At 40.1% G+C, this 26606-nt stretch overlaps 1 protein-coding gene across 30 annotated transcripts in view; it reads right to left on the bottom strand.

Annotated features, from left to right (window-relative positions):
• HECW1 (HECT, C2 and WW domain containing E3 ubiquitin protein ligase 1) overlaps positions 1-26606 on the bottom strand; it is a 319771-nt gene that overhangs the window by 171975 nt on the left and 121190 nt on the right. For 6 of the 30 annotated variants that reach the window (XM_086844969.1, XM_086845043.1, XM_086845115.1 and 3 more), the window contains one exon: positions 23668-23754. The exons of 16 other annotated variants lie outside the window; for them this stretch is intronic. In XM_086844969.1, the coding sequence (XP_086701095.1) occupies positions 23668-23754 (87 nt within the window). Of the gene's footprint in view, positions 1-10911; positions 10970-23667; positions 23755-26606 lie in introns of all 30 variants that reach the window. 8 more of the 30 variants (XM_086845031.1, XM_086845010.1, XM_086845017.1 and 5 more) reach the window with 2 other exon arrangements.

Here is a 26606-nt window from a genome sequence, read left to right as displayed (position 1 = left end):
CAGCAGAGGTTTACAGGAAAAGCTGTGAAGATATTCTGCACAATTTGACTAACAATGAAATGACGTAGAGTAAATATGAGTTTCCGAAAGATATCCAGTAATGTACACTGTTTCCCAGAACTGTCAGGTATAATTTCTCAGTCATTGCTCAAAGCAGTCTGAGATTTCCCATATCTCTTCCCCAAAGTTCAGCAACTGGAGGAGTCTTCTTTTGTGGAAACACTCTAAATTTCTCATACTACATGAGAGTTATAAAAATCCTACCATTCTCTACCATGAAGAATGCATTACACCTTCCACTAAGACAACTGTTTTACTAGAAAACAAGCCTTGTGTGATGTCTGTAGTGTATGTTGCTACCAGACACAAGAAGAAAATACTTGTCTAATGTATTACACAGATGTCAGGCATAGCTTATTATGCATAAAGTATACACACAAAGAGGCAACAGAAAGCAACTAAGCACAGATATCAAAAGAGAAGTTTTTAATATTAACGTCCTTTCGGATACAAGTATAAATCTTTGCAAATGCAATACATGTGTACGTATGATACATACATATCATGTATGTATGTATGTATGTATGTATGAAAGGATTTATCCTTCAGATCTATGCATACAGCATTCCCACCATCCATGCTTCTCTTTTTGCCTAGACACTCCTGTGCAGCACGAGTGGATTGATATACACCACAAGCCATTTATCACCATGACCTGTGTAAAACTTCTGTTGACTCTGTGACTGCCATCCCCTGAAAGAGCAGTGTGCACTTTCCCTCCTACCTCCCTCTATTCCAAGCTTTTGGTTAGGATCCTGCTCCTCTGTGCCATGTCTCTCAGATCACAGCCATGCCATAGCCATATTCCAGGCAACCATGCACCTTCTTCTCCTCCCCATCCTTTTGTATTCTCAAGGCCTGTCTCCCCTTTCTCACTTATCAGTACCATTGTCCCCACACTCGTAGGTAGGAAGGGACAGGACACACAGCATCACTTACTGTACCATCTATAAGACAGGCACTGCATTAACTCGTGGGGACGATGCAAAACCCAGGAGGGCTGAAAGGATGCTCTTTCACTCATGGTTCTTTGCAGCTGCCCATGGTGGCTGACCCCCACTCCACAGCAAAGAGAACATTAAAAATGTCCTGTTTCATTCACTGCTGCTAGACTGTCATGCTTCTTACCTCCATCTGTATTTCTTTAAGAGTGTAAGTGTTATGAAGTGTCAGCCTCTTAGCCTCCTCAGGCAGTGAGGCAGGTAGGTATCATTAGCAGTCTGTCGAGTATTAATGCCTGTATCAACCACTCCTTTGATCTACGCACAACAACAAACCATTACAATAAACCAGTCTTTCAACCAGACACCAGCTTCAGAGCATGCCCTCAGTTCCATCATCTCCCTTTCAATGAGGCCTGAAATATTCCCTGACATTTTAAAATTAATTGGCTACAGAGCTTCTGTTATTACCATATTACCTCCAGACAAATACAGAAATGCCATCCAGTTGAGTGTGCTTGATCTTGCTTACTATAAAGGCAAAACTCCCCTTGATTTCAACGGGGAACAAAGTGACTTTGTAAAGCAAAGGAAAACCCATATAGCTGTCAACTGCTGCAGCTAACAAGGACTACTCCAGACCTGGAAACTAAAGAATTCATGTTTTAACTAAAACACTTTAAATGTTTTCATCCATGGACAACCTGTTCTGTTGGAAAACACATCACAAAACATGTAGAGCAAGTTGCATTTTGTAATACAGACCACAGCAACTACTCTTAGAATGAGATCTCAAAACCTAAAAACAAACATGTGAATTGATGGCTTAAGATTAATTGAAGATATAATTCATTTTAGACCATGATATCTGAATGGCTTTTTTTCCCTATGCAATTATAAGAATAGAAACTAGCACATTTTTCATTTTTTCTAAAGAAAACTGGAACACTGAAGCATAGTCACCATTACTGCACGTTTTGTCTGATGTCACTGGATGTCAGTGAAAATGACAGAATGAAAACTTCTTGCAAGTACCAAGAGTTTGAATTCCACGTTTAAGTATGCTTATTCTTAACAGATTTTCTCTTCATGTATGTACACATCTGGGGAGACTGTGCCAACAAAATACCTGAAGTTTGTTGTTTAAAGAAACATCTATCATGACCAACATTTTGAGAATCAAGAGTTCCTAATTTGCACTGCAGTATGGTAAAGAAAAGCTGACTTATGCTAAATAATGACACAGATCCAATATTTTATTCTTGAAAATAATTCTAATACAATTGAAAACTTGATAGTAGTGATTTTGAACCCACAAGGCATAGTTTAAAGGGTGAGATGTTTCTGTTCCTGGATAGGTAAAACTAAGATAAGTATTTTCAAACCAGACTGCTACTTATTGTTTCATTTTTATTAAAAGTTGATTATGTTTTGATTGTATAAATCATAACAAGCTTGTACTATAATTGTATTCGTAAGAAAGCAAAAAAACCTGGGGAAACTATGCCTAGAGAAAAGTAATAGTTCCGGTATTACAATCTCTAGTTGAGGAACAAGATTCAGACTTTACAAAAAAGAACATGTGGTGGCTTTATCTAGGGACCAAAAACTCCAACACGAGAGAACAGAAACTGCGTTCAGGAACTCTGTTTTCATCTAGATCACCGTAAGAAAAATCTGAGCCATATATCCAAGGTTTCCTGGGGAAATGCTAGCAAAGGCTAGATGAAATGCAGCCTGGCAGTTTCCCCCTGGAAAACAATTACAGCAGATTTTCAGAGCAGAAACCACCCATAATAACTGTTGCAGTCTAGTTCAAACAGATGAGGAAGAGCAAGCTGGTCCAGGTTCCACCAAATAAATATAAACATAGAAAAGAGACAAGCCCTGTGACTACAATCTCCAAAAAAATCCTGGAGTTGCACAGAGATGGGCAGGCTCCATGGTGACTGTATGATTTCTGAACTCCACCCATACTGAGCTGGCTGCCAGTACACCTCTACTACAATAATTAAATATTGCAATGGGGTATCACACAATCATATGTAGAGGTCTGTACATCTGTTTACATTACTGCATGAGGTTTTAATTGCTTTTTTCCTCTTTTACTCCAGCTCAAAAGGGTTTCTAGTCCTATGTTCAAAAGGTCCTGTGAGAGTTTTCAAAGAAGATCTGCAAAGGTGATGGGAAATACTCTATTTCACTTGCTCACAGACAAAAGCATGAGAATGGTTCTGAATGAAGGTCATTTAATTTTAATGAGGACCATTACTTACAGTTAACACTTTTTTGCTGCCATTGAATCCTCATAGAAGAAAAGTAATTACAGTTTTTAACACTGCACTTAAAGTAAGGCCCAAAGGAGAAATTTTTTTAATCTATTTTTCTAGTAACAAATCCTCTATCAGGGAAGTGTCCTAAATTCATCAAGGATTAGGTTTTATGGCATTGCAATGAAAGTCTACGGTTTCATTAATTAGTATTTATAGAAGCCTGCACAAGTAAGCAAGTTGGAAAACTGTTCAGCTCTGCAAGCCTTAAACCTGAGTTCTGGAAGAAAGACTGAGACACACATGTTGCCCTGCAACAAGGCTGTGGCCATGCAAGCAGCCATGGCCTGCTTGGGTGTCTCGGCATGGGACTCAGTTCTGTTCTCCTAAGGACAAGAACTTCCTGCTGTCCAATTTTGTGCACAAATCAGTGAAATATGCTTTGGTCCACAGATGCTACTTTAAATTGATTTTATTACTTGCTAGATGAAATTCTATTCAATTTAACCCTAGGCAGTAAAACTGGAATGTAAGTGACGTTAAAACCTGATTTGTGAACAGGCATTTCCATTAGGAATTAATGGAAATTCCTACACTCCAAAGCAGTGTAGGAATTCATTTCTGAGTTTGTGTGACCAAGTTTTGGTAGCAGGGGACTACAGAGGAAACTTCCATGAGCACCTGCCAGAGGCTTCTCCAATGTCCCATGGAGACAGTGGCAGTTGGCTCCAAGAGGGGTCCACCTCTGGCCAAGGCCAAGCCCATCAACGATGGTGGTAGCACCTCTGGGTTAACATTGTTAAGACAGGTAAAAAGTGTCAGCACAAGACAAGACAACGAGAGGGGTGCAAAGAAGTGTGTCAAACTATTATGCAAACCCCAGTACCACTGAAGGAGGCAAAGCATCAGAGCAGAGATTCCCCTGAAGGCTGGGATGCAGACCATGGTGAGGCAGCTGTGTCCCAGAAAGTCTTGGATGCCCACAGTGAAGAAGAGATCCACCAGCAGCCCAACCTGTCACGCTGAAAATTAAGTCTTCTGATCTTGTTTTTCATAATTGTAGCTGCTTTCCTGGGAAAGTAACTGTAAACATAGGTGTTTATGTATTCCTTCTAAGAAACGTCCTTTGATGAACATTTTGCATGACCAGTGTGCTTGGGAAGGTGGTATCTTAATTATCCAACCCCTGATCATTGTCAAGAATCTATAAATACTGGAGTCAGAAAATAAAGGTTGGTTCTTTCCTGTTCTATCACTGAAAAGCATTTGTGTGAATCATTTTGTGTCCTTTAGCGACAAGGACCCCAAGCCAAAGCAGAAGGATGCCTGAAGGAGGCTGTGACCCCATGGGAAGGTCACACTGGAGCAGGCTCCTGGCATGAACTAAAGATTCATGGAGAGAAGAGACCACCACTGGAGCAAGTTTGCTGGCAGGACCTGTAACCCTGCAGGGAACCCACACTGGAGCAGTTTGTGAACTGCAGACTGCGAGAAGAACTCACATTGGAGAAGTTTGGAGAACTGGCTCCTGTAGGAGGGACCCCACAAGAGACACCTTGCTAGAGCAAGGACTGCTCCCCCCTGGGGAGGAAGGAGTGGCAGAAAAAACATGTGAAGAATTGGCCACAACCCAGGGGGAGAAGGTATTTTTTAAGATTTGGTTTTATTTCTCGTTACCATACTCTGATTTGATTGCTAATAATTTAATTTGTCTGAGTCAAATCTGGTTTTCCCTTGACAGTAACAGGTGAGTGATCTCTCCCTGTTCTTATCTGAACACACAAGCCTTTTGTTACATTTTCTCTCCCCTTGTCCAGTTGAGGAGGGGAATGATAGAGTAACTGGTGGGCATCTGATGTCCAGTCAGGGTCAGCTCACCACATTATAAGTATAGACACAGTATATCTGCAAAGAGACAAAGACACTAATTTAACAAATTCATCACTTGTAACACATTAGCTCAATAGCCACATACTAATGTTTCTGGTACTTTTTCTCTCAGTATTAGTGATAAATTGATCGCTGTATTTTTCTAACCTTTAACCAAAAGATAAATGTTTACATTAAAGACATTCAGGTCTGATTCCAAAAGTATTCCTGGAAATAAAAACAAACAACCCTGTTAGCAGTGGAATTAATACAGCTGTTTTCCTGCAGAGCTCTATCCCTCATCATCACCAAACTGTAAAGTCACAGCTTTTTCCTGTCCATTTCAATGCAAAAAAACCACCTAAGGCAAAGGTAATGATAATCCCAGAGACTTTGCCAGCTGCTTAAGCAGGTGACAAATGACTCTACCTGTCTTTCCTCCAGTCCCAACCTTGGGTCTTTCTCCTCTTCCCAGCCCCTGAGGCCTGTAGAAACCTAATTATCTCAAAGACTCCTTTCTGAAATCAGCCAATGGCTTCAGAAGTAATTAGGTAAGAGACTGACAGACAGAAAGGGCAACCAGAAGTCTGATCACCCCAGAAAGGTAGGCTATAAAAAAAATTATATATAGCCTCCATCAACTGAATTGATTACTCACACGAGGGAATTTCCTGCTGTGTAGAAGTCTGTAGAAATAGGTGTTATGGTATTTCAAAGGCCATTAGAAACACACAACATAAATCTAATCAAAGTGACTTTAGTGGGAACAGCACCTGTTCAAATATTCAACACAACTCTACTCCTTTTCTAGCTCCCTTCTTCCTAATTAGTATTTTGTCATAGAGTTCAGTGTGTTCTCATTTTGGTTGAAAATTTTAGTTGCAAATTAAATAAAATATGCTTATATTTTTTGTATGGATTTTGTGACAGATTTCCAGCTTACTAGTAAAACTGGTGTGAATTTTTTCCCGTGTGTTGAATAAGGCATCAAGTGCATAATTTTTCTTCACGAAGCAAAGAAATTAATAGAGGTGAAAGCTCAGTGTCATGAAAAATGGACTAATTAAAAATGCAAAGTAAAAAAAAAATATAATTTGTATTTTTCATTTTTAAATTCCCAATTCAATTAAAGTATATATTCACATAAAGAGTCAGAGATAATATATTTGACAGAGCTTTCTTGGTGTATTGTAGAGTAATTTGTTTTTTACTATGCAACTAGCTCTGTAAATCGTTTAATATTAATAAAATTAAACATTAATTGACTTTAATTAGACTTTTATCATATAGATGCTCAAAAAAAAAGAGGATTTTTTCAGCCAGTTTATCTGCTTTAAAGAGATGGGCCACATTTTGAAAACATCTTTGAATTTCCCAGTAAAATCAAAATATTTGTAATTGTCACAACCAAAGTATATCCACACATCATGCAAGAGCAAAGCTGCAAAACACTATGGAAACAATGTAGGTTCCCAGTATGGAAAACCTGGAAGTTAAAAGCATATTTGCATTTTACCAAAAGAAATTATAATGCCTTTTATTTCAGAGTTTTTAAAAGTTCATGAGTTTTTAGCCAACAACAGCCAGTAAAGCAACAGAAATTTTAAGTGGCATCAAAACTCTGAAGGCACACATCGTTTCCAATGTCATCTGTTTTATCCAGTATGGATAATGGCTTGTGCGTGTAGTACGGATCAGTGCAAAAATGAATTCAGCTTAGGTCTCATCTTGCATGCCTCGGATGCGATGGAAAATGAGGCCTAGGTTGTTTAAAGGTCTGTAAAAATTAACAGGTCTTGAAACAACTTCTGTCCCATACTCCTGTCCCCCTAAATACTGGAAGTTAGATGGAAATCGCCATCTTCACAACCTTTCAGTTAGGTGATGTAGAGAGCAAAACAGCAATCATCATCAAATTTCCTGTTAAGTGCCCCCTTCCTAATTACCTGGATGATAATATTGGTTAGTTGTGTTGTCTTTTAAAGCATGTCTTAATTTCTGGTGATGCCTTTAAGCACATTTGTGTTTTTCCAAATGTATATTAGTTATACAATAGTTATTCCCTTACATGAATGGCAGATAATAAGAAAATACAGAGAATTGTTCCTTCAATTAAACTGGTGCTGGAAATGGAGGCCAATGTAAACAGGAAGAGGGAATCATGCCAAAAATTAATCTGTTTCTTAATTTCTCCATTAAGATGTAACTGCAATCCCAGCCAATATTTATATACTCTAATTAAAAAGACATTAGGAGAGCAAGGGCTCTGGTTCACAGCTCCACCTCTCTTCCAACCCCTCTCCCATATCTTGCAGCCATTGCTGGGATCACCAGCGCACAGCTGAGTCTACAGAAGAGCTGGGGTTTCCTTCATGCTTGCAGGCTAGCTAACTACCATCCCTTTTGCACCCAATGGAATTTGGCAGATCTGTTGGCTCTTCTGCCTATCAGACAAACATATAAGAAAAATTGCAGAGTTCAAAGCACATTCTTTACATATTTTGGTTATCGCTAGCACCAAAAAAAGCAATGCAAATATGTAAGGCACAGCTTAAAGGAAAGGGACTGCAAAATGCTTTATTTTGGATATGGGGAAACGTTTTTGTCTGGGAAATAGCTTTCACTATAGATTATACCAAGATGTGCTATTTTATAAAAAGTAATTCCTATAGCTTATTTGTTGTTGTTGTTATTTATTTTTGCTTGAGAATTACACTGCAGAATGATATCTGAAAAGGTTCTGTCTGTTGAGTCCTAAATAAACCCCAGTAACAACTGTACAGTAACAACATTTGGCATAGGAAAAATAATGGATCTTTTTCCCATAAATAACTCTTTTTATTGAAAGCATGAAGTCCACATGTGATAAACTCTAATTAAAGAATAAATCATTGTTGTGTGTCTTAATGTAAATACACAGCATACTACAAAAAGCACATGTGCTGTGGTAGCCCCTGATAGACCAAACATAATGTAAAACTCATATTGGAGAAGATTTTTTTAACTGGTGGATCGGTAACAGCCCTCTTTCCCAAAGAAGGACTAAATCCAAAGCAAAAGGTTAATATGCTGTTCTGTGTCTCATAGAGTAGACTTTTTCAAAGGCAGAAATTACCTGCAGAAGAGCCACCGCGTACTAGAGCATTAGCACATTTTGTAACTGGGACCTTATTTTGATTGTGTTATAACATTATATTTTTGGCTATGTTTCTATATTTTCCTTCCAGTTTTTATAGCCTGCATTGAGATTTGAGCACTTGACTGAGGGTAACTTTTCTATACTGGCTGTACAGTTAAGGGAGAGAAAAGGGTGTTCTGAAACAGGAGCATGACTTCACTCTATTGACTATATAGGGCATATGGAGGGAAACTAATTTGAGAAATTAAATTAGATACTTAAACACTTCTAAATAGTGCTCAGGCCTCCCCAAGGATTTGGAAGGGTCCCACACTCCTCGTACCCATCGAGTCTTCAAACTGCTTAGAAATACTGACACTTATCTTCAATGCCTATATTGTAACTCAAAAGCCTTATCTGGAAGGACAAGTGAATGCCCTCGCAGGTACCTACTGTTGATTACCATACACTAAATTGTGCATCTGGTTTGATTTCCCTGAAGTAATCCATGCTGAGATTAAAACGGAAACTAATTTTTTTTTCTAATAATGGCAATAAAGGAAAGAAAGGTGTCCAGCTGGAAATTTTGTTATAAACTTAGTTCAACATGATTTCCATACAGGATGAGGAGAGGGGAGGTGAGGCAAGGAACTGAGGAAAGACTTTTCAATTTAGGAAATACTTTTTTCCCTCCATACATAGAGGAGAGTGGTAGAAACTGAACCAAAGCTGCAGTTAAGGAATTTTGTCAATAAAAGATAGGCGATATATCTAATAGATGGCACTTCATGACAGGTGATTGATACCACTTTGGTACATCTGAATAGAGCTGTCCATGCAGACTGAGGACCAAGACTCCCTTATCTTAACCACAAGACCACCTTGAGGAGAAAAAGCATTACAGTCAGTTGAATAGGCTGCAGCAAGTAAGTAATTTGTTTTCTTCCTGCTGCTGCATCAGCTACCTATTGCTGGCAGGATTCTTGGTGGAATGTATTTAACGCAACCTCCTGTGGTGTTGTATTTAAGAGTCCAGAATTAAAAAAAAGACACTTAGCTAGCAGTGAGTGATCCATTCACTTAAAACTTAGGAAAAACTTCACTACAGATGAATTATAAAATTCTGCAAATACACTCCTTTTGATGCCCAAGTAAAATATGGTCTTGCTGCTAAGTTAAACCGGTATTATGCACTCTGCTTTACTAAAACAAACCCTATTCTCAATTTTTTTCATACCCCTTCTGCTATTAAGCATGCCCTTCCTTTTAAGCCTTTTCATTTGAGCAAAAGATGCAATCCTACCATGACCTGCATCATCTTTGGGAAAGAGAGGGAGGTTGATATTTCACTTAGTTTGTTGGGTTTTGGCCTTTTTTTCAGAGTAATAAAATAAACCACCAGATACTTCTGATGAGGTACTCACCTGATGCAATAGCTGCAAAATGGAAATGTTTGTCAAATGACATGTCAGCTTGTGAACAGTTTCCATAAACTAGGACATTCAAGGATTACTCTTCACCAAAGAGTCTTTCCATGGATCTTCATCACATTTTGTGAGTCTATATGCTTGTAGAATACTACTGAGCTTGCAGCTGGATAGAGGTGAAAGGAAGAGTGCTGTTGGACACGTCCACAAAGATTCTCAGTTGTCATCATTAAGGAACTTCATGTATTTCCTCAGCAATTACAGCACTCCTTAATTTGCAGAGGCTCCAATGCCTCCTCAGCAGAACTGCTCATGCCTGAGGCTCTCTCTGGCTACTATGAAGTGCAGGACTTTAAACAGAAAGGATACATCCTCAGGAAACTGGAAGAACATAATGCCCTATGACATACATGGCTGTTCACTGAACTCTTCCTCTTCACAGAATTCAAGTTATTTGGATGATTAATAAGAAAGGAAAATGTAGAAGCAAACACTCAAACAAAAGCCCCAACCATATCAACATTTCAGTGACAGAAATAACACTAGATAAGCTTCAGTGCACATTCTGGCTCTCTTTGATAACGCATAACAATTGAGAAGACTAAGCTGTGCAGGAAGATGCATACAGGAGCAGTGTGTTACGCATGCACATAATCTCACAGGTTCCTCTAGTCAGTGATTAGTGCCATAGTCATACATCCCTGCATCTCACACATTAGTGTCTACCGTGATGGCTGATTTGTGTGTCGTGATGACTCAGAATTAATTCACAGTTAGAAGCTGTAGGTTTCAGAAAATGCCTTGTGAAGGTGAGTGGTTGATGCATTCTGTGCTTTGCCTAGGCATGGATACGTGCAACTGCAGTGTTACAGTTGCCTGCTGCTCCCAGAACCTCCTTGCTACCATCCTATAATCACCACGTCTTGATTCAATAAGAATTCTTGGGCTGGCCACACAGAACAAACCCAACACCGACATCAGATGGATGCTTAGGAGGTTACAAAAAAAGGAAAAAAAAACCATAAGCAACAAAAGATCACTTCAAATGAAGCTTGATTGGGTATTCTTGAAAAGGTGATCAAATTACCTGAACCACTTTGATCTTAAACATGGACCGGGGGCAGCTGCAACGAGCTCCGAGCTTTGGCACATTCCATTATATGAATGGTAGTGAATTTATAATGGAATGGTATGGATGGTTTTTATAATCAGAAAAACACACTGACCTTAACACTACACAGGTGGAGCAGCATAATGACCCGCCAATTGTAAGCGCATCAATTCCTGGGGAAAAGTTCAATGAGGTTAACTCAGCATGTATCCCATAACCAACATAAGCGAACATTTAAAAACACTGTTTTTTCTACCAAAGGCTGTCTTTGACAACATTTTATTAATTGATTTGTTCTACTGTTTGGTACCAAGTGTACCTTATCCATGTTAGCAGTGTACTATGTTACATTCCAGTAGAGCTGGACATTGTCATGCACTTCAATGCTGAAATACATGTGTTTCAAAAACTAAGAACAGTATTAAGTACAATAAACTTTTCAGACTGTGTGAGATTAAGTATAATATCCATTTAACTTAGGAAGAAACTGAAGGAAAACAAAAGACTACTATAGCGGAGTTTCACTGTAAAATTCTCATACTGAATGAGCTTAAATGGGTGCTAGCTGACCAGTATTTCCTCTTCCCATCAATTTACTGACAAACATGGATATTGCAGGGACCAGCCACAAAAGAAGTAAATTTCAGTGTACCATACTGGAGCAGACCAGATATCCAGTTTGAGTAGTCCAATATATAGTTTGAATAGTCCCAAGATTAGACCGCAAAATACTGTGAACAAGATTCTGCTTCTTTATTCAGCCTCAAACAGTTTTGAAACTTCCACATGTTACAAAACTGTGCAGAGAGAAACAAAGAAACAAAGAGAGAAACTTAAGTCTGAATCAGGAAGAGCCAATCAGCAAGGACAGAAGGCTCTTCAAACATGAAGTAGGTAAGGCTTTAAAATACAATTAGAAAAATGAAAGACATCCACAATTCAGCCATATCAGCAACATGTATGATGCCTATGCTTCAGCTCATTCACTCTCCTCTTTTGTTATCTGGGCATGTTGACACATCACAGCTTCCCTACAGCACTAGCAGGGAATGCCCCTCAGCAACCAGAGAGTTTGATATCCCCTTCTCCCCATGTCACACACCTCTGGAGACTGTTGACCCACCCTACTATTCATCCCCACCATCAACTTCTGCTGTGTACTCAACAACAGCTGAGAAGCCTTAAAACAGCATGATCAACGCCTCTACTAAAATTGTGAATTCCTCGAGAGCACAAAAATAAAGAAGAGAACCAAAAGCTTTGGATTTAGGAAGATGCTCTACTGTTTAGAAATGTTCAGCTGAAAAAAAAAAATTATGAAACAAAACAATGCCATTTGATTATACTCCCCTGTTATTAAAAGGCTTTCAAAACAAGTAATAGCCATGAAATTAGACAAAATAAAAGTACACATTGCTTTGTCATCTCCCTCTGTCTTTCACAAGCCGCTAAATCTTATGGATATAATCCATTTTAGTCCCAAATTTACCAACTGCCTATAGTCTGGTGGCCCTTTGCTTTTACTGAAAAAGCGTATTTACACTGGAAATAATGCAGGGTGATCCCAAAGTTGGGCAAGGAGCCACATCATCTTTAAAGGCAATCTCAGAGAAGTTAATCCACACTTTTTTCAGCTGTCTGTTACAAGTACACACAGCAAAACTCTTCCAAATAGCTGAACTGTAAATCCTCTTCTCACAACCAGTCACCATGAATTTTCTACAACCACACAGAAGCTGGTTTCAGACTTAGTAGCTTTGCATGTAACAAAAAGTAATAAACTACATTATGCCACATACAGTGGAGACATTCCATTGTCTACTTTCTGTGATTTGGGATACAAGCACATGCAAAGGTCTCTTCCTAAGCCAGTTCTAATGCAGCTTTCATAGAAAGTTTCATTCTCATAGGCAATGCGAAAACCCCTGCCTCCAGAACCATCCAGAATATACCAGCAGGTTGTGCAGAGCAGGGATGCTGCAAGACCACTCTGAAAGGAGAAAGAGCTTCCAGACTTCCACCCCATCTGCCTCCTGCTGTGCCAGACAACGCAACTCCAAGGTATTACACTACATTTTCTCACTCCTCCTTCCTCAAAGCATCTCAGCATTACAAACCTCAATTCAAGTCCCTCAGTTTGTGAACGGCAAGCAAAAATAAACCAGTGTACTTATCTACCTAAACTGCCTGGCTCACATACCATGCAAAACCTATACTGAGTCACAGAAAGCATCTTTTGCACAGAGGCAGAATGTGTTGTGATTTCTTCACACATTTAATCCAGAAAGAATGACATTGCTCAGGGTTTATGGCAAACCCGACAGAAAGCCCTGCTGCCATCACCCCAGTCAGACAGGAACAACCCATGGGCAGCAAAGCTCCAGTGCCCCACTGTGGCTCTGTCCCCTGTGCTGTATTCATCCCCTGCTCCAGGACAAGTGGCAGGTGTGCCTGTATGCATTCAGACTTTAACAGCAATAGTAGAAATGCTATCTTACATATGGATAGATTTACTCAGGGGTACATTTATATTAAATTATGTGCTTCAGAACCGTAACTATAATTGAAGTGCACTTCAGGTAAATTGGAGAGTCTATGATCAGAAAGACTATCATTGCTCAGATGAACACTGTTTCCTGGATTTGTTCATTAGTCACCTATGAACTCCTGCCTTTACATTCAGATTGCCCGTTTCTTGCCACTTTAGTTCGGGTTTCACATGGCTCTCATTTGTACATCTCAGTCCATGACTAGGTCTGCCAGTTGCTATTGCAATGGAAGTCTAAACAACACTTATTTCAATAAATGCATATGCAAACATATCATCTCAAGGGCCAGGAAAGTCATAAGTATTATGCTTAGAAACTGTGTGATAAAGAGGTGAGAGAAACTGACTAAGGAATACAGGAGTTGTGCTGCTTGTTTTGAGACTACTACAGCCTATGTACACCTTCATTTTCTGTCTGCCAACAAGAGTTTGTCAACAAAATCACCCCTGCTCAGAGGATGAGTATTTTATTCTTAGATCTCCCTATGAAATTATCATGATCCAGAAGAAAAGGAGGGAGAAAAGTCAAGCAGTGAAGCTATCTTAAGCTATTTTTCCTTCTGGAAACAAAGCAAATTGAAGTTGATTCAATTGATGTTTACTACCTCCCTGATTTCTATCTCTCTCACCTTACCTAACACCTTCTCTTTCCTCACCTGTCATTTAACATTAACGTTTCTTGTTTGCTATGCAGCCCTGATAAGCCCAGCTATGCCTCAATCCCTTTCCCTTCAGTTTTCCCATCCATCTCCTTAGTTTCTGCTATTATTCCACCTTTTCTTTCTCCCCCTCCACTTTTCATTTCCTTCAGGTTTGTCCCCCACCTTACAGAAGCCATTGCTGGTCTCTGCAGCTGATGCTTGATCCTCCTATCCTGCCTTTTAAGTAGTCTCTGTGTACCTTTGGTTTTTTTTCAGTTCATCATACAAGTATATTAACATAATCTTTATGCATGCCATGTCCTGCCTGAAGCAATCTTAAAACTCATATCCTGCTGGTTGCTGCCATCTTGCTTCAAATCCCCTTCTCAAAAACACTTTTTGCAAAGAAAACCCGATCACAGTAAAGCTGGAATGCAAACAGCTAAGATCATTATGTCTTTTAAATCTCTACACACTTATGCACACATCTGCTTGTACATGTTTACATTTCTACTGTATCCTGGCCTCTGGCTGCAGCCCATGCTTCCTATACTGCTTCCTCCTAACCCATGGGATAGTTTGTATAGCAATTAGCCCAAAAGGTCTCCAGCCATGATGTGCAGTACAGGCTAGTAAAAGCAAGAAAATCAATTCAAGCTTGAAAAATTATTTCATTCAGTGCTCAACAGTTTGTTTCCAGAGACAGCAAATAATTGTGCTCAGCATATGACACCACTTGCAACAGGGGGCTGATCTGGCATTTGAGAACAGACATCTGCCCAAACTCCTGAGCAAGCTTGGAGGAGATGGAGCTCCACATGTAGCCATGCTAGCAGAACACAGAACACGCTTTTCTGTCAATGAACAATCCTCTTAACAATGACAGAAGAGTAGCTATGTTGGTACAGTAGATGTACTTTTCTGCTCCTCTGTTGCTTCCCTTCTTCATTTGCCCCTGCCACAATCAGCCTCAATTAAGAGCAGCATGCTGCACAGTTTAGGCACTGTCTTTGCATTGAAGTGACTGGAACACCATTGAAGAGATCAGAATGACTTTTTTTTAAAAAAAAACTTCCACAGATTGATATTTGCAAGGATTTTCAGTCTTTATAAAGATCAGAGAAAGATAAGTAGCACTGGTTATTTATGTTAGAAGTGTTCGTTCCTTCTGTCTCAACAAGTACAAATACGTAAGACAAACTCCTGCATTTTTCAGGTTTGGTAATTACACCTGCCAGCTGAAGCTACTAGAACAGGAAATATATAAAATCCCTTAAAATAAATGCATGGGTTTGTGACTGTAAGATAAATACTAGGAAATTCTCATGTGTAAATTAGCTAAATAACCCACAAACCAGTATACAAATTAGACATTTTCTTTTCCCTTCAGAAGACAAAAAGAATGCAATATCATTAGAAAAATAATTAATATGTTAATTGAGGATTTTAATTGCCCAGAGACAAACCTCAGTTGCATTGAAATCTGGCTCAAAATCAGTTACATCTGTTGTGGAAAGCACTCCAGCTTTTTCAAGTAAAGACACAAAATCTTGTATATATTAATATAAAATGAAAACTCTGATTGTTTTACACCAAAGGCAAATAAAAATATAGCAACCAACATATGATGCCATTTTCAGGTGCAAAGTTTTCAGTATCCATTTGCAAATCTACCACATTGTTCTCAATTTGCAGCCCAGTTTTGGAAGTCATCAGTCAGCTGGAGGGGAGAGTGAGGGCTGTAGAACTATACCATGAGAAGGGGTTTTCTGCCTCACATGTATCATGAAATCCAGAATATTATGTGGACAAGGAAACCTGCATTCATGAATGATGTTTTTTTTGTAATCTAAATTCAAAGGACCTTACCATGAACTTCCCTGTTTCCTACACTTGATGACAGCAAGCTGTGAAGGGTGGAGCCTGAGAGATGTGTCAAGGGGGCTCCACCCATGAGTAACCTGCTGGAGTCCAGCTCCACACAGTCACACCCAGATCCAGCCTTGGCCGGCCAGCTGAGCCATGGATGAGGTGTGTGGGTGGGCTCTGAACACGGGGCTGGTGGTGCCAGTCCAGCTCCTTTCAGAACTGCTGTCCGCCTCATAAAAGAGGAAATATCCATGGCTGGCATTAAGTGAGCTTTCATTAGGAAGTTTCATGGGAGAAAGTGCCCAACCAGTCCAGGCACTGCAAGAGACCAAACCTTGGTGGGTCAGTGTGACGCAGTTCACGTCCCTGCTGTCCTTGGGGATACAGTTTACTCTCCAGGAGAGTGAATAAATGTTGCTGATGAACTTTTAAATGAATTCTGTAGCCATGTAGTGAAGAGGAAGGCTGTTGCTGGCAATGCTGACATGGATCAGGATGGCACCAGACACGGAAAGGCAACTGCTGCTCTTTAGCAGTGCCTGGAGGAGAGATGCCAAGAAGGACTAAAGAGTTTCCCTCTTTTTGCCCATCTGGAACCCTCAGAGACTGCCAGTGTGACTCATGACATCATTCAAATACAAACAAATATTTTTTTTAATTAATAAAAGACACTATGTAAAACAGTCTTCCAACACAGTTGGTAGGTAGTTTGCAAAACCAGTGCAATGAGTAGACAATGTCCGACTATATCAACTTAAGTTACAGAATCTCAATGAAAGCTCAATGTGACAGGACAGGCCCTTGCATGTGTCTGAATGTCACACTGGAGAGATCAGCAGGTACAGCAAGGCTAGAGACAAATATGCTATCGCTGCTCCTGTCCAGAGGACTTTGAGAAAAAGAAATCTGTACATCCCATACAAAATGGGATTTTATGAGCTAAAATTTTAGGTTTGCATTATGCTTGAAAACTAGCTGGTAGGGAATTTCAAGACCAACTAAGCTCTCCTCTCATAAATAACTTTCAGAAAGGATAGTGATAAACAAGCTATGAAAATTTTACCCATGGATTAAGTGTGTTTTGTATTCCACATAAACACAGCTAGTGAGTGTATTTAATAGAAAATTCATGCAGCATGGTTCCAGTGGAACAAGGGGACGTGACAGAGAAAGCAGCAATGAGCTATTTTCCTGGTTTGGAAGAGTTCTTATTTGCCTGACTGTGCTTTGGGCTCAGATCCAAATGTTCTATGTCCAAAAATGATCAACCTTTCCACCACACCAATGTCACCTCCACTTACTGGTTTCTCAAAGTCTGTATTATTTCCATGGTGATCTGCTGGCTCTGTCCATCTCACCCTATGGCTCTGGTTTCACTTTGGCTCTCCTCTGGCCCACAGCTGCAGAAATCAGCCCCCTTATACTCCAGAAAAAGGGTTTGTAAGCAGATGGTTCATGTCCCTGGTCCTCCCTGCAGGACCTCATGGCCATTAGCTCTGGCACAGAAGGCGACAGACAGGGGTGCTCTCTGGGCTGTGGGGTTGAGTTCTGCCATGGCCTGAGAGAGGGAAACAACACGAGGTTGGTCCTTGGGAGCCAAGAGGCAGAGGATGTGTGGGGGATGCCCAGCAGCTGTGCCCAGTGCATGGTCACCAAGGGCAAGGACAGCACGCTGGGTCTCTGGGGCACAGGGAGTGCCTTGGGGCCAGCACCCAAAAGCCTTCCTACGAAAAATGCTGGGTGGAGGATGATGCTGCACCTGGTGGGTACCATCACCCCCATGTGTCAGAGTGCAATCACCCAGCAATGCAGCACTCACAGTACCCTTGGACAGGATAAAAGGGAGCATCCTCCTGTGTCCTGTTGCCAGAACTGGCCCAGGGCCAGCCAAAGACATCCAGGAGAAAATCCCTGAGGAGCTGTTGAAATTTCTTGGAGGGAATTGACAAAAGGAGACCAGGTAACGAGGCTGGTGGAGGTTCTCTGCCTGCAAGGCTACCTTCAGAATTCATTGTAAGGATGAAAATCCCTTTCAGCTACATAGCTGTGATCAGATCAAATAAATGCTTTCTCAAGCAGCACTACAGAGCTCATTGTCCACATTCTCTGTGGAGTCTGTGGGAGCAGCCATAAGAAAGGAAGTGCAGATATGTTTCCAGGGCTCCCAGGACTTTGAATCACCCATTTGTGCTGGAAGCATGTGCAGGAAGGATTCTTGCCCTCAAGGTAGATCAGTCCAGGAGCATGAGATCAGTCTCAGAACCTCCTGAAATGACTCTACGTAGAGCATCTGACTAGGGCTTAGGCATCTCCTGGGAGTTGTGATCAGCCTGTGAGAGGAGAGGCCATGACTTGCTCATGTGCTCAGGGAATAGCAGATTGCCCCACTGAGGTCAGGAAGGAGTTTTTCCCCTGGGGTAGATTGGCAGTGGTCCCCGGGGATGTTTGGCTTCCTTGGCAGCATTGACCCTGACCACTGATGAGGACAGAAGCATAGGAATACAGTAAGCTCTGGAAGACAAAAAGTGTGCTTGGCACCAATATGTGCCATATTTCAAAAATTCACTACAGTTTGACACACTTCCTCTGCTTTTTCTTTTGTGTGTGTTTGGTCCTGATCATTCTTCATATTCTCTTCAGGAAACAGAAGCTGCTTGGCATGCATTCCTGCTGCTATTTTCTGTAGCTCTGTCACTTTGCAAGACTGCAAAAGATGTATTTTCAAGCTAAACTGAAGAACACATCAGCCTGCTCCTGGCTACACATGCACATTGTGGTTGTGAGCATTGGCTCTGAAACTGATCTAGAAAAACAACAAGAACATTCTATTTTCAGTTGTAAACTTTGTGCTATGTGTCCTCTTAAGTTTTTGAAGCTGAGATGTTCCCATCATGGCAGGCAAATAACAGCCTCTGTATCACTTAATTTATGGTGAGCACAGGAAACAGAACCGAGCAGTTAAGCCACGTTAAACCCAGAGCTCTGCATGACAAAGTTTGACCCAGGTCTGAGGGGACACATCTCCTGGACTCTTGGCAGGAGGTGGTGGGGCTGGGGGTCCCAGGGGAGGCCAGTCCCAGCCACTGAGGCCTGTGAGCACCCCCAGGACCTTGTCAGGACTACAGTGCTCATGTGCTCTTCTTCAGACACTGGTGGTTGGACACTCTGGAGACAGAATATTGGGCCAGAAGGACCTTCCCTCTGAGGGAGTGCTGCTGTCCTCAGGCACTTGTGTTTTACTAAATCTTTCAGAGGAAAACAGGCTAAGGCATTTCTGAAAATGAGTACAAGAAGTAAAAATAAAAACTACAGAGAAATTGACACCTTCAAAATATTTGAAACCATTTAGATGAGAAGCACATCCTGTATCACACTGAGGGCTTGATCTCTGGGTCTCGCTAATGTCAGAGGTTTTGCCATCCTGTGAAAACCCAACTCAGCTGGATGAAAAGAAAATACTTTCAAAAACCATACACCACACATACTTTTTTTACATTTGTGCAAATTGTCCCATTAATTTGTAGGTCACCCTGTGACCTACAGGGTGACAGAGCCAATGGCTAGGCCGGGGCACTGTTTTGGATATTCAATCCCTTTTGTTAGTGCAGGGATGGAAAGAAATGCCATCAGAAATTACCTAAGCAAGTACTAGCACGGAAAATTGGGGGTAGGACGAAGTACAGGAGAAGGGAAGGAATAATTTATCTGGAAGGGATCTACAATAGTCACGTAGTTGTAGTGTCTGGCTACTTCAGGTATTATAAAAAACTTCAGCATTGTATTAAATGCATTATTCCAAAACATTAAAAAAGAGTCACAGGCTGGAAGCACCTGTAATCTTCCTGCAAAACCTGACCTCGTTTCCAGAGAACATATGATTTCTTTTTCCTCTTCACTTCCAAGTTGAGTTCCCTGTTCAGCAAAGTAATATTAACAACAAATAGCTGACATTATTATAAATGCTAAATTATGAACATTATTTGGGGGTTGGACCAGATGATCTTTAAACGTCCCTTCCAACCCAAGCCATTCCATGAAAAAATGCTGACACATTAAGATGAAGTTTAGAATATAGGTTTAGAATATAGGTTTTGAAGCAACATCCTCCATGAAGCAAGGAGACATGAGCATAGAGCAAAGCCCATTATTTCTGCCCATAGCAAGGTGACATCTCACACATACCTACTAAGACTCTGAGAGACTGAAGAGAAAATGAGACAATATTCACTACTGTAGTAAGTTGTGGTCTCAGGACAGAGTCTTACTGTATATCAAATTTCCTTCAGTACAGAAAGTAGGAGTTTTAAAGAGGTAACAAGATGTTAGGGTATTTTCTTTGCCTAACAAGTGTGAAGGACAGAAACTAAGAGCCTGTGAAGATTAACTTCAGGGGTGGGGGGACAAACATTCCAGGATTGTTGGCAATGAGGACTGACCAACAGCAGTGCTGAATTCTTGGTTTGCAAGGAAAGATGGTAGGAAGTGTGCCCACAAGTCATTAATTCCTCTGAAGATGAGCAGCTGTTTGATATACTGTGCAGAAGCAGAAGCCAACCAAGCAAAAAAGGAGCATAGAGAGAGAAAACTACAGTTGGAGGAACATGCTCTGTAAGCAGAGGATGCTTCCAGCAGTATTATAGCTAGGAAGAAAGGGAGACTGGTCCATTTCTACATAGGATATGACAGCAACTGAAGCCCTGGGGAAAGAAACCCTGAACAACAGCAAGCTGGACAACTCCCAAAAGCTTCTCCTCCAGAGACCACTCAACTAATTATCTCCAGCATCACTTCCTATCCTCAATGGAGGGATCAAGTTCTGAAAGAGTCAAATGTCTTCTTGCTTTGGCAAGCCTCTGGGAAATTAGGCTTTTTTGCAATCTCTTATTTCACCTCTGGATTTTGTCAGGCTATTCACCAACATCCTTGGCTGTATACATAACACTACAGCTACTGACAGCACACAATGAAGGTGAAAGCAACTTGGTATTGTTGCACCTATAGTAAGAGGAAAAGTCTCAGGGTTCATATTTTTGTATCACCAACATTAGTTATCCGCTTTTGTGGATACGTGGTGAAATGATGTGTATGTCTATTTTTTCCTAATAGCTTGGTTAGCAATGACATTTTCCAGCAGAACTGCTCCATAGACATTTTTGATTACTTGTTTCGCTTTTTTTTCCTTATTGATAAATTTCATGCATCAGCACAGGCATCAGCAGTTCAACCACAGGGCTCAAAAGACTTCTGCAAGTTCTGGGACAGCTGCAGGAACAACAGTTGCCAAACTCCTTCTAGAGTCTTGCCACTGGGACTCAGCACTGGCCTGAGTAGAAAATATTTTGCTTTTTGATGAAGTGGAACTGTGTGTACCATCACATCTTCAGATAGAGTAATTTCTCATTGCTCCACTGGCTCCAATATACTATAATCAACAGCTGGCTGAAGGAACTGGCTTCAAATCTTCAGTTTCTCCCTGACAATCGTGATTTTCCTAGTGATGTGGATACTTGGCAGTACATTGACTTAAGTAGAAAGAACAGGTTAACACAGTCCATCAGCCACTTATGAAATGAACTTGGATCCAAACAGCAGTCCTAGAAGATCAGTGGAACACTAACATCTGCAAATGAATTAATGCTTACCAAATGAAGTTTACTACTGAAACAGGCATGAGTAAATAGTGAGCATATGTATCCCTTATCCTGTTTCTATAAACCTACAGTTGCAAATGCATTTTCAGGGTCTATTTAGAATCATCATTTGGCTAGGGCAGAAAGAGATGGGAATAGATTTGACTTGAACGAACAGCACATATGATAGCGCCATAAACTATTATGGCATTTTGTATCCAGCAGCATGTTAAAGCTATTAGACCTATAGTGGGAAAAGGTACAAGACAGAAAACTCTGTTTAGCACTGCCTAAATGCCATTACTCCCCTCTGACTGCAACAAGCCACTAAAGCCTTTGTCTGCAAAGCAGCATGCTTCAAGTGTAACAAATTGCTGCTGGACCTCTCTGGAGCTGGCAATCTCCTCAACTTATCTGATGAATTGTGACACAGAAACATCCAACTATCTATTAGCAGCACCAGCAAGATCTTCCCCCAATTGCTCAGTGCAATGATCAGTATCTACAAACCACAGCTTACATTTAATTGGTGGAGGAGGGGAGACAAGCAGCACACCCAGTAATAACAAGCTTTTATTGCAGATGATAAACACCAGACCCTTTTACTCCTTTTTCTAAACCACTACCAAAAATCTCAGGACTACACTGCCACAACACTAGCCTTCCTGACAGCTGTTCAGGCAGCAGCCAAGATTCAGCATCCTTATTATTTTGATGAAAATATCCTGCACTCCAATTTCACCCTCTTTTTACTACACATGTTGTAAAACAACAAACTGGCATTATCTATGCCACTGTCATGCATGTATTACCTTATAAAATGCTGGATTTCAATAGTTTACTAAATATTGAAGTTATGGGAAAGGGATGTTTGAGAGGTGGATCTACTATATAAATGAGTTTTGCAACTCTGTGCCAGGCTGTGATAGATTAGGCTTTTATTTGCCTTCCCATAAACACCCAGGCAAAGGTTAACACAACAAGATATATTTAGGATTGCACCAGACACTTTTTTCAAAGAATTACTGAAAGACCAAGTTATTAATGAAAGATACAAAAAGAAAGAGATTAATTTTTTCTCCTTGAAAAAAACAATACCAAATCAGAAGCATTATTTCTGCTAACTCGATAGCTCCAGCTCACTTGGCATGAAACCTCTTGGAGTACACCAGCAGAAGGTCTCAATGGGCTTATTCCTGGGAGCCCTAAAAGTAGATAACCAGTGCCATCTCTGAAGTTACAAGCAAACTAAGTATCTAGACAAGCTGAAATTTTCTACACAGATGAAATGTAAAGCCATGATGATTACTGGATACTACTAATCGCTGATTATCCAGCAGTCCATTTTCACATTACTTCAAGCTGGCTATAAGGAATATATCTTTATACCTGGTAAAAGTGATAAATAGGATAATGAATCAGGAAGAGGTGACACTGAAGAAGCCAAGCACTAGATCTCAAAAAGACAGACTTGAGGACATGTCAGATCATCCTCACAGAAATCTGCTCACAAGTACAACAGCCCAGTGAGCCCTACCTAGACCACCAACTTGTCACTACTTGCTGTGCACCATCTTCTAAATGGAAAGAGCAAGATGAAACACATTTTTAAATATGGGCCACCTAAATAATTCCCATCCCAATAGGGTCAGACCAGCAATGTTCCATCTTCTCTGATTATCTCAAATAGTCTTCAAAAGATGACCTGGATCAAAGTTACTTGCAATTGATTATGTTCTTCAATTTTTAATAAGACCTAGGAAATAATAGGGTGAAATTCCTGTACTGCTGAGGAGGATTATAATTTCCTATTTAAGTTCTAGGTAGCAAAATCTTAGCTCCATTAATAATGCCTTGCTTCCCTATTAATTTTATCCTATAAAAAGTGACAATAGATTAAATTCTAAGAAAAATAAATCAAAGCAAGGTCTTATTCGCATACACTTGACAGTAGTTAATTTTTTTTCTTTTAGGAATTGAAATTAAGAGAGCAAAATTTTCTCAGAAATATAGGTATCAAAGACAAGAGAAGAATGTTTCTGTCTCTGCCTTCATGACTGTTATTTCCCATAAGGAGCAAAGTCAAAATAACTTCTGAGTATAATTTCTTCCAAAACAACAGTTATTTACTTGACTACATTTCATCATTTCTGTAACCCTGTGAATTTAAAAGACATTCTTACCTTAAAAAGTTCAGCAAATACACATTTTTTTTTCCCCTGAGGAACTGACTTATTTCCTCTTCTGTGCAAGATCTCTATATAAAAAACCTGCAGTGCCATGAAGAAGAAGAGAATCAGTAAGATTTTCTTATAAATCTATCGTTCATATAAGCCCTGTGGACTGCAGGTTCTCTGAGAGATCACCACAGTCCCTGAATTGACTGCAGCTGAGCTGTGGATAACAGGAGCAGACATCTCAGTTTTAGAACAATCTAAAAATCCTCATGCAAAGCAAGGGGGGGAAAAAAGCATCTTTTCAGATAAAAGAATTTTGAAATCAATAAGAGAGAGAAGGAATTCTTACCAGCTCCTAAATTACAACATTGTCAGGTGAAACTAACACTCCAAGTGAAAAAGTTCTTAAGAATAATGGAAGATTAAGTTTCGAATTTGAACATCATTTTGTTTGTATGTTTTCAGAGTCCAGAGATCAGTGTACTAAAGAAGCTCCCTTGTATCATTAAATTAGTGTTTCCTGTCATTAGTTCCCTGTGTAGTTTTTTCCTAACTCTGCCTGCTCTCTGCAATTGGTGCTTAGAGACTTAAAAGACTAGTTTTCCTGTGCAGTACCTTCTCTCTGCTTGCCTCAGGCTATGCCTCAAATCATTCCACCTCAATGGCATGGACATGATCTCAAAAGTACAGCTTTATAGGCCTGTTAGACATCCTACTTATTTATAGTATTGTTCTATTACCTTGAAAATGAGATTCCTTCACGACATAGTGAAGAAAAAAAAATCAATGAAATAATCAATGGTAGGCAGCAAACAAGCTATCATCTGATATTTGTCTCATCACACAGATTTGACTGTGCCTACAGTTTAAACAACATACTACTATTAAGATATCTATATTGGATGCCATAGGCATACAAAACTTTATGTTTGGCTTATTCATAATTGAAGACAATGTATGAACAACAATCTTATTTAAACAACCTGATTTAAAAAATCCTCCAGTAGATTAATTTTTGTATTGATATTCCATCTGATATCAAGATTTTACACCAGTCATCTGACCCTAAAGAACATTAAAATGTAAAAATCAGAATTTTTACATTTTCAATTAAAAAATAAAAATCAGAATAACAATTCTCGTTCCCTTGATTCAAAACAACAAGTTAACTCCCTCTTTCTTCATAAAACTTATTATGCACAATCATTTTCTTGTTATGGCTTATTCTGTTCTTTTGGTACTCCTTAGCTGTCCTAAATAAAACTATATGGTACAATAAGTGTGTTCTTTCCACTTCTGACATTAAAACATCTGAAAACATACATGGTTGGAACTATCTTCCAGTAATAGAAAATGCAATTACATCTCAGTCTTGTTTAGGCTAGTCTGAGCCTAATCAGCAGGTTTGTTAAAACTAAGACTAACTCCCTCTCTAGAGGCCACATCACTGTCTGACCACAAACAATGGGGGCCTGTGACAGAAGACAACACTTAGTGTGTATCAGTCTCAGTCTGCTCTCACAACGTAGGAGAACACAGTAGATAATCCTCTAAAATCAGTGTGGATCCGTAAAGGGATGGTAACTCCAGTGGGAATAGGAGATGGTGGACGGCACTGTGCTGGGCTTTCTTAGGAGCCTAGGTCCTGCAGCAGCTACTGTGTAGAGAAGGAGCATAGAGGGAGGGACAGGGCAGCAGATGAAAACCTGTCTCCTTGTCTGCCAGAAAGTCTGGGGTGCCCAGTTGCAGAAGATGCTAAGTGTGAGAATGATGCAATATTCAGTTTAAATCAAGAGACAAGTTTTTTGCCCCTACTCCCTTCAGCACTGCGCTTCAAGCCTGGGCATTCAACTTGACACAGAACATCAGGCAGGCTTCTTGAATGTCATGCAGCATGTCAAGATCCCATCCCCTGAGGCCCTCAATGGCTGGCAGCTATTATTACTCTTAAAAGGCGTGCTATCTTCTCGAGGTTTGAACTGAAGTGGCTGTCTCCTGGAAATAGCCCATCTCCTCATTTGCACAGCTGCTGCTCAAGCACTGTGGAGTGGAGAAGCTTGAAAAAGAAGAGATGCTTGGGGCAGTCTTATCTACAGCCTCTTACACAGCCTAGGCTGTTTCTTAATATTACACATGCACCAGATTTGTGTTGATGACAGTTTTACCCAATGTACCAGCCCCTTATTTCCACTGTGCACGTTTGCCTGATGGTGCCTGATTGTTGCAGCTACTCTGATTTGCAGCCAGAACAGCATCTGAAGAATGCAGTCTGCAGAGGTGAGTATTTTTAATGCATATTGCATCATTATAAACAGACTTGAAAACTAAATCCTGGAACTAGCCCATGGTATTAATCCTAATCTAGTTTGGGCCCAGTTCCAAATGGGTGACTACATATGCAAACATTCGTCTGAGTGTACAATTGGCTGTTATGAACACAAAATTAATTCTTGTCCTCATGCATGCATAATTTACACACACCGATTTAGGTCCCAAAGTAATTCCCTAGCAGAATTCCAGTGATCAGATTTAACTTGAAGACTGGTGTTAAAAAAAAACCACACCACAGTAATATATTCTTAAACCACACAAAAAAGGAAGAAACTGAGAAAATAATTGCTGTTTCTATAAGTAAAAAAACCTCCAAAAATTTCAGTATAAAACTATTATTTTAGAGGTGACTTCTGGGTTCTTTCCTTTCCCAGATCCCCCAGTTAATTTCCCCCATACTATTTAATTTCTACTAATATGCATTTGATATTGTGGCACATAAGCATAGCGTCATCCATTAAAAAGAATCAGCAGGATGAGAATGCTGTTAAGTAGAATGTTTTTATCAGGTATATCTGAGTTTCATGTTTTAATGCACAAAACCCAAAATGCCTCTCAGGAACCAATACTTGGCTTCTCAGATCTGAAGTGAAATGCCAAACAAGTGAGCCCAG

Source organism: Cyanistes caeruleus, chromosome 1, assembly GCF_971803275.1.
Source record: "Cyanistes caeruleus chromosome 1, bCyaCae1.hap1.1, whole genome shotgun sequence".
NCBI lineage: Eukaryota > Metazoa > Chordata > Aves > Passeriformes > Paridae > Cyanistes > Cyanistes caeruleus.
The sequence above is the reverse complement of the archived record's forward strand: the minus strand, read 5'-3'. Positions and strand labels throughout refer to the sequence as shown.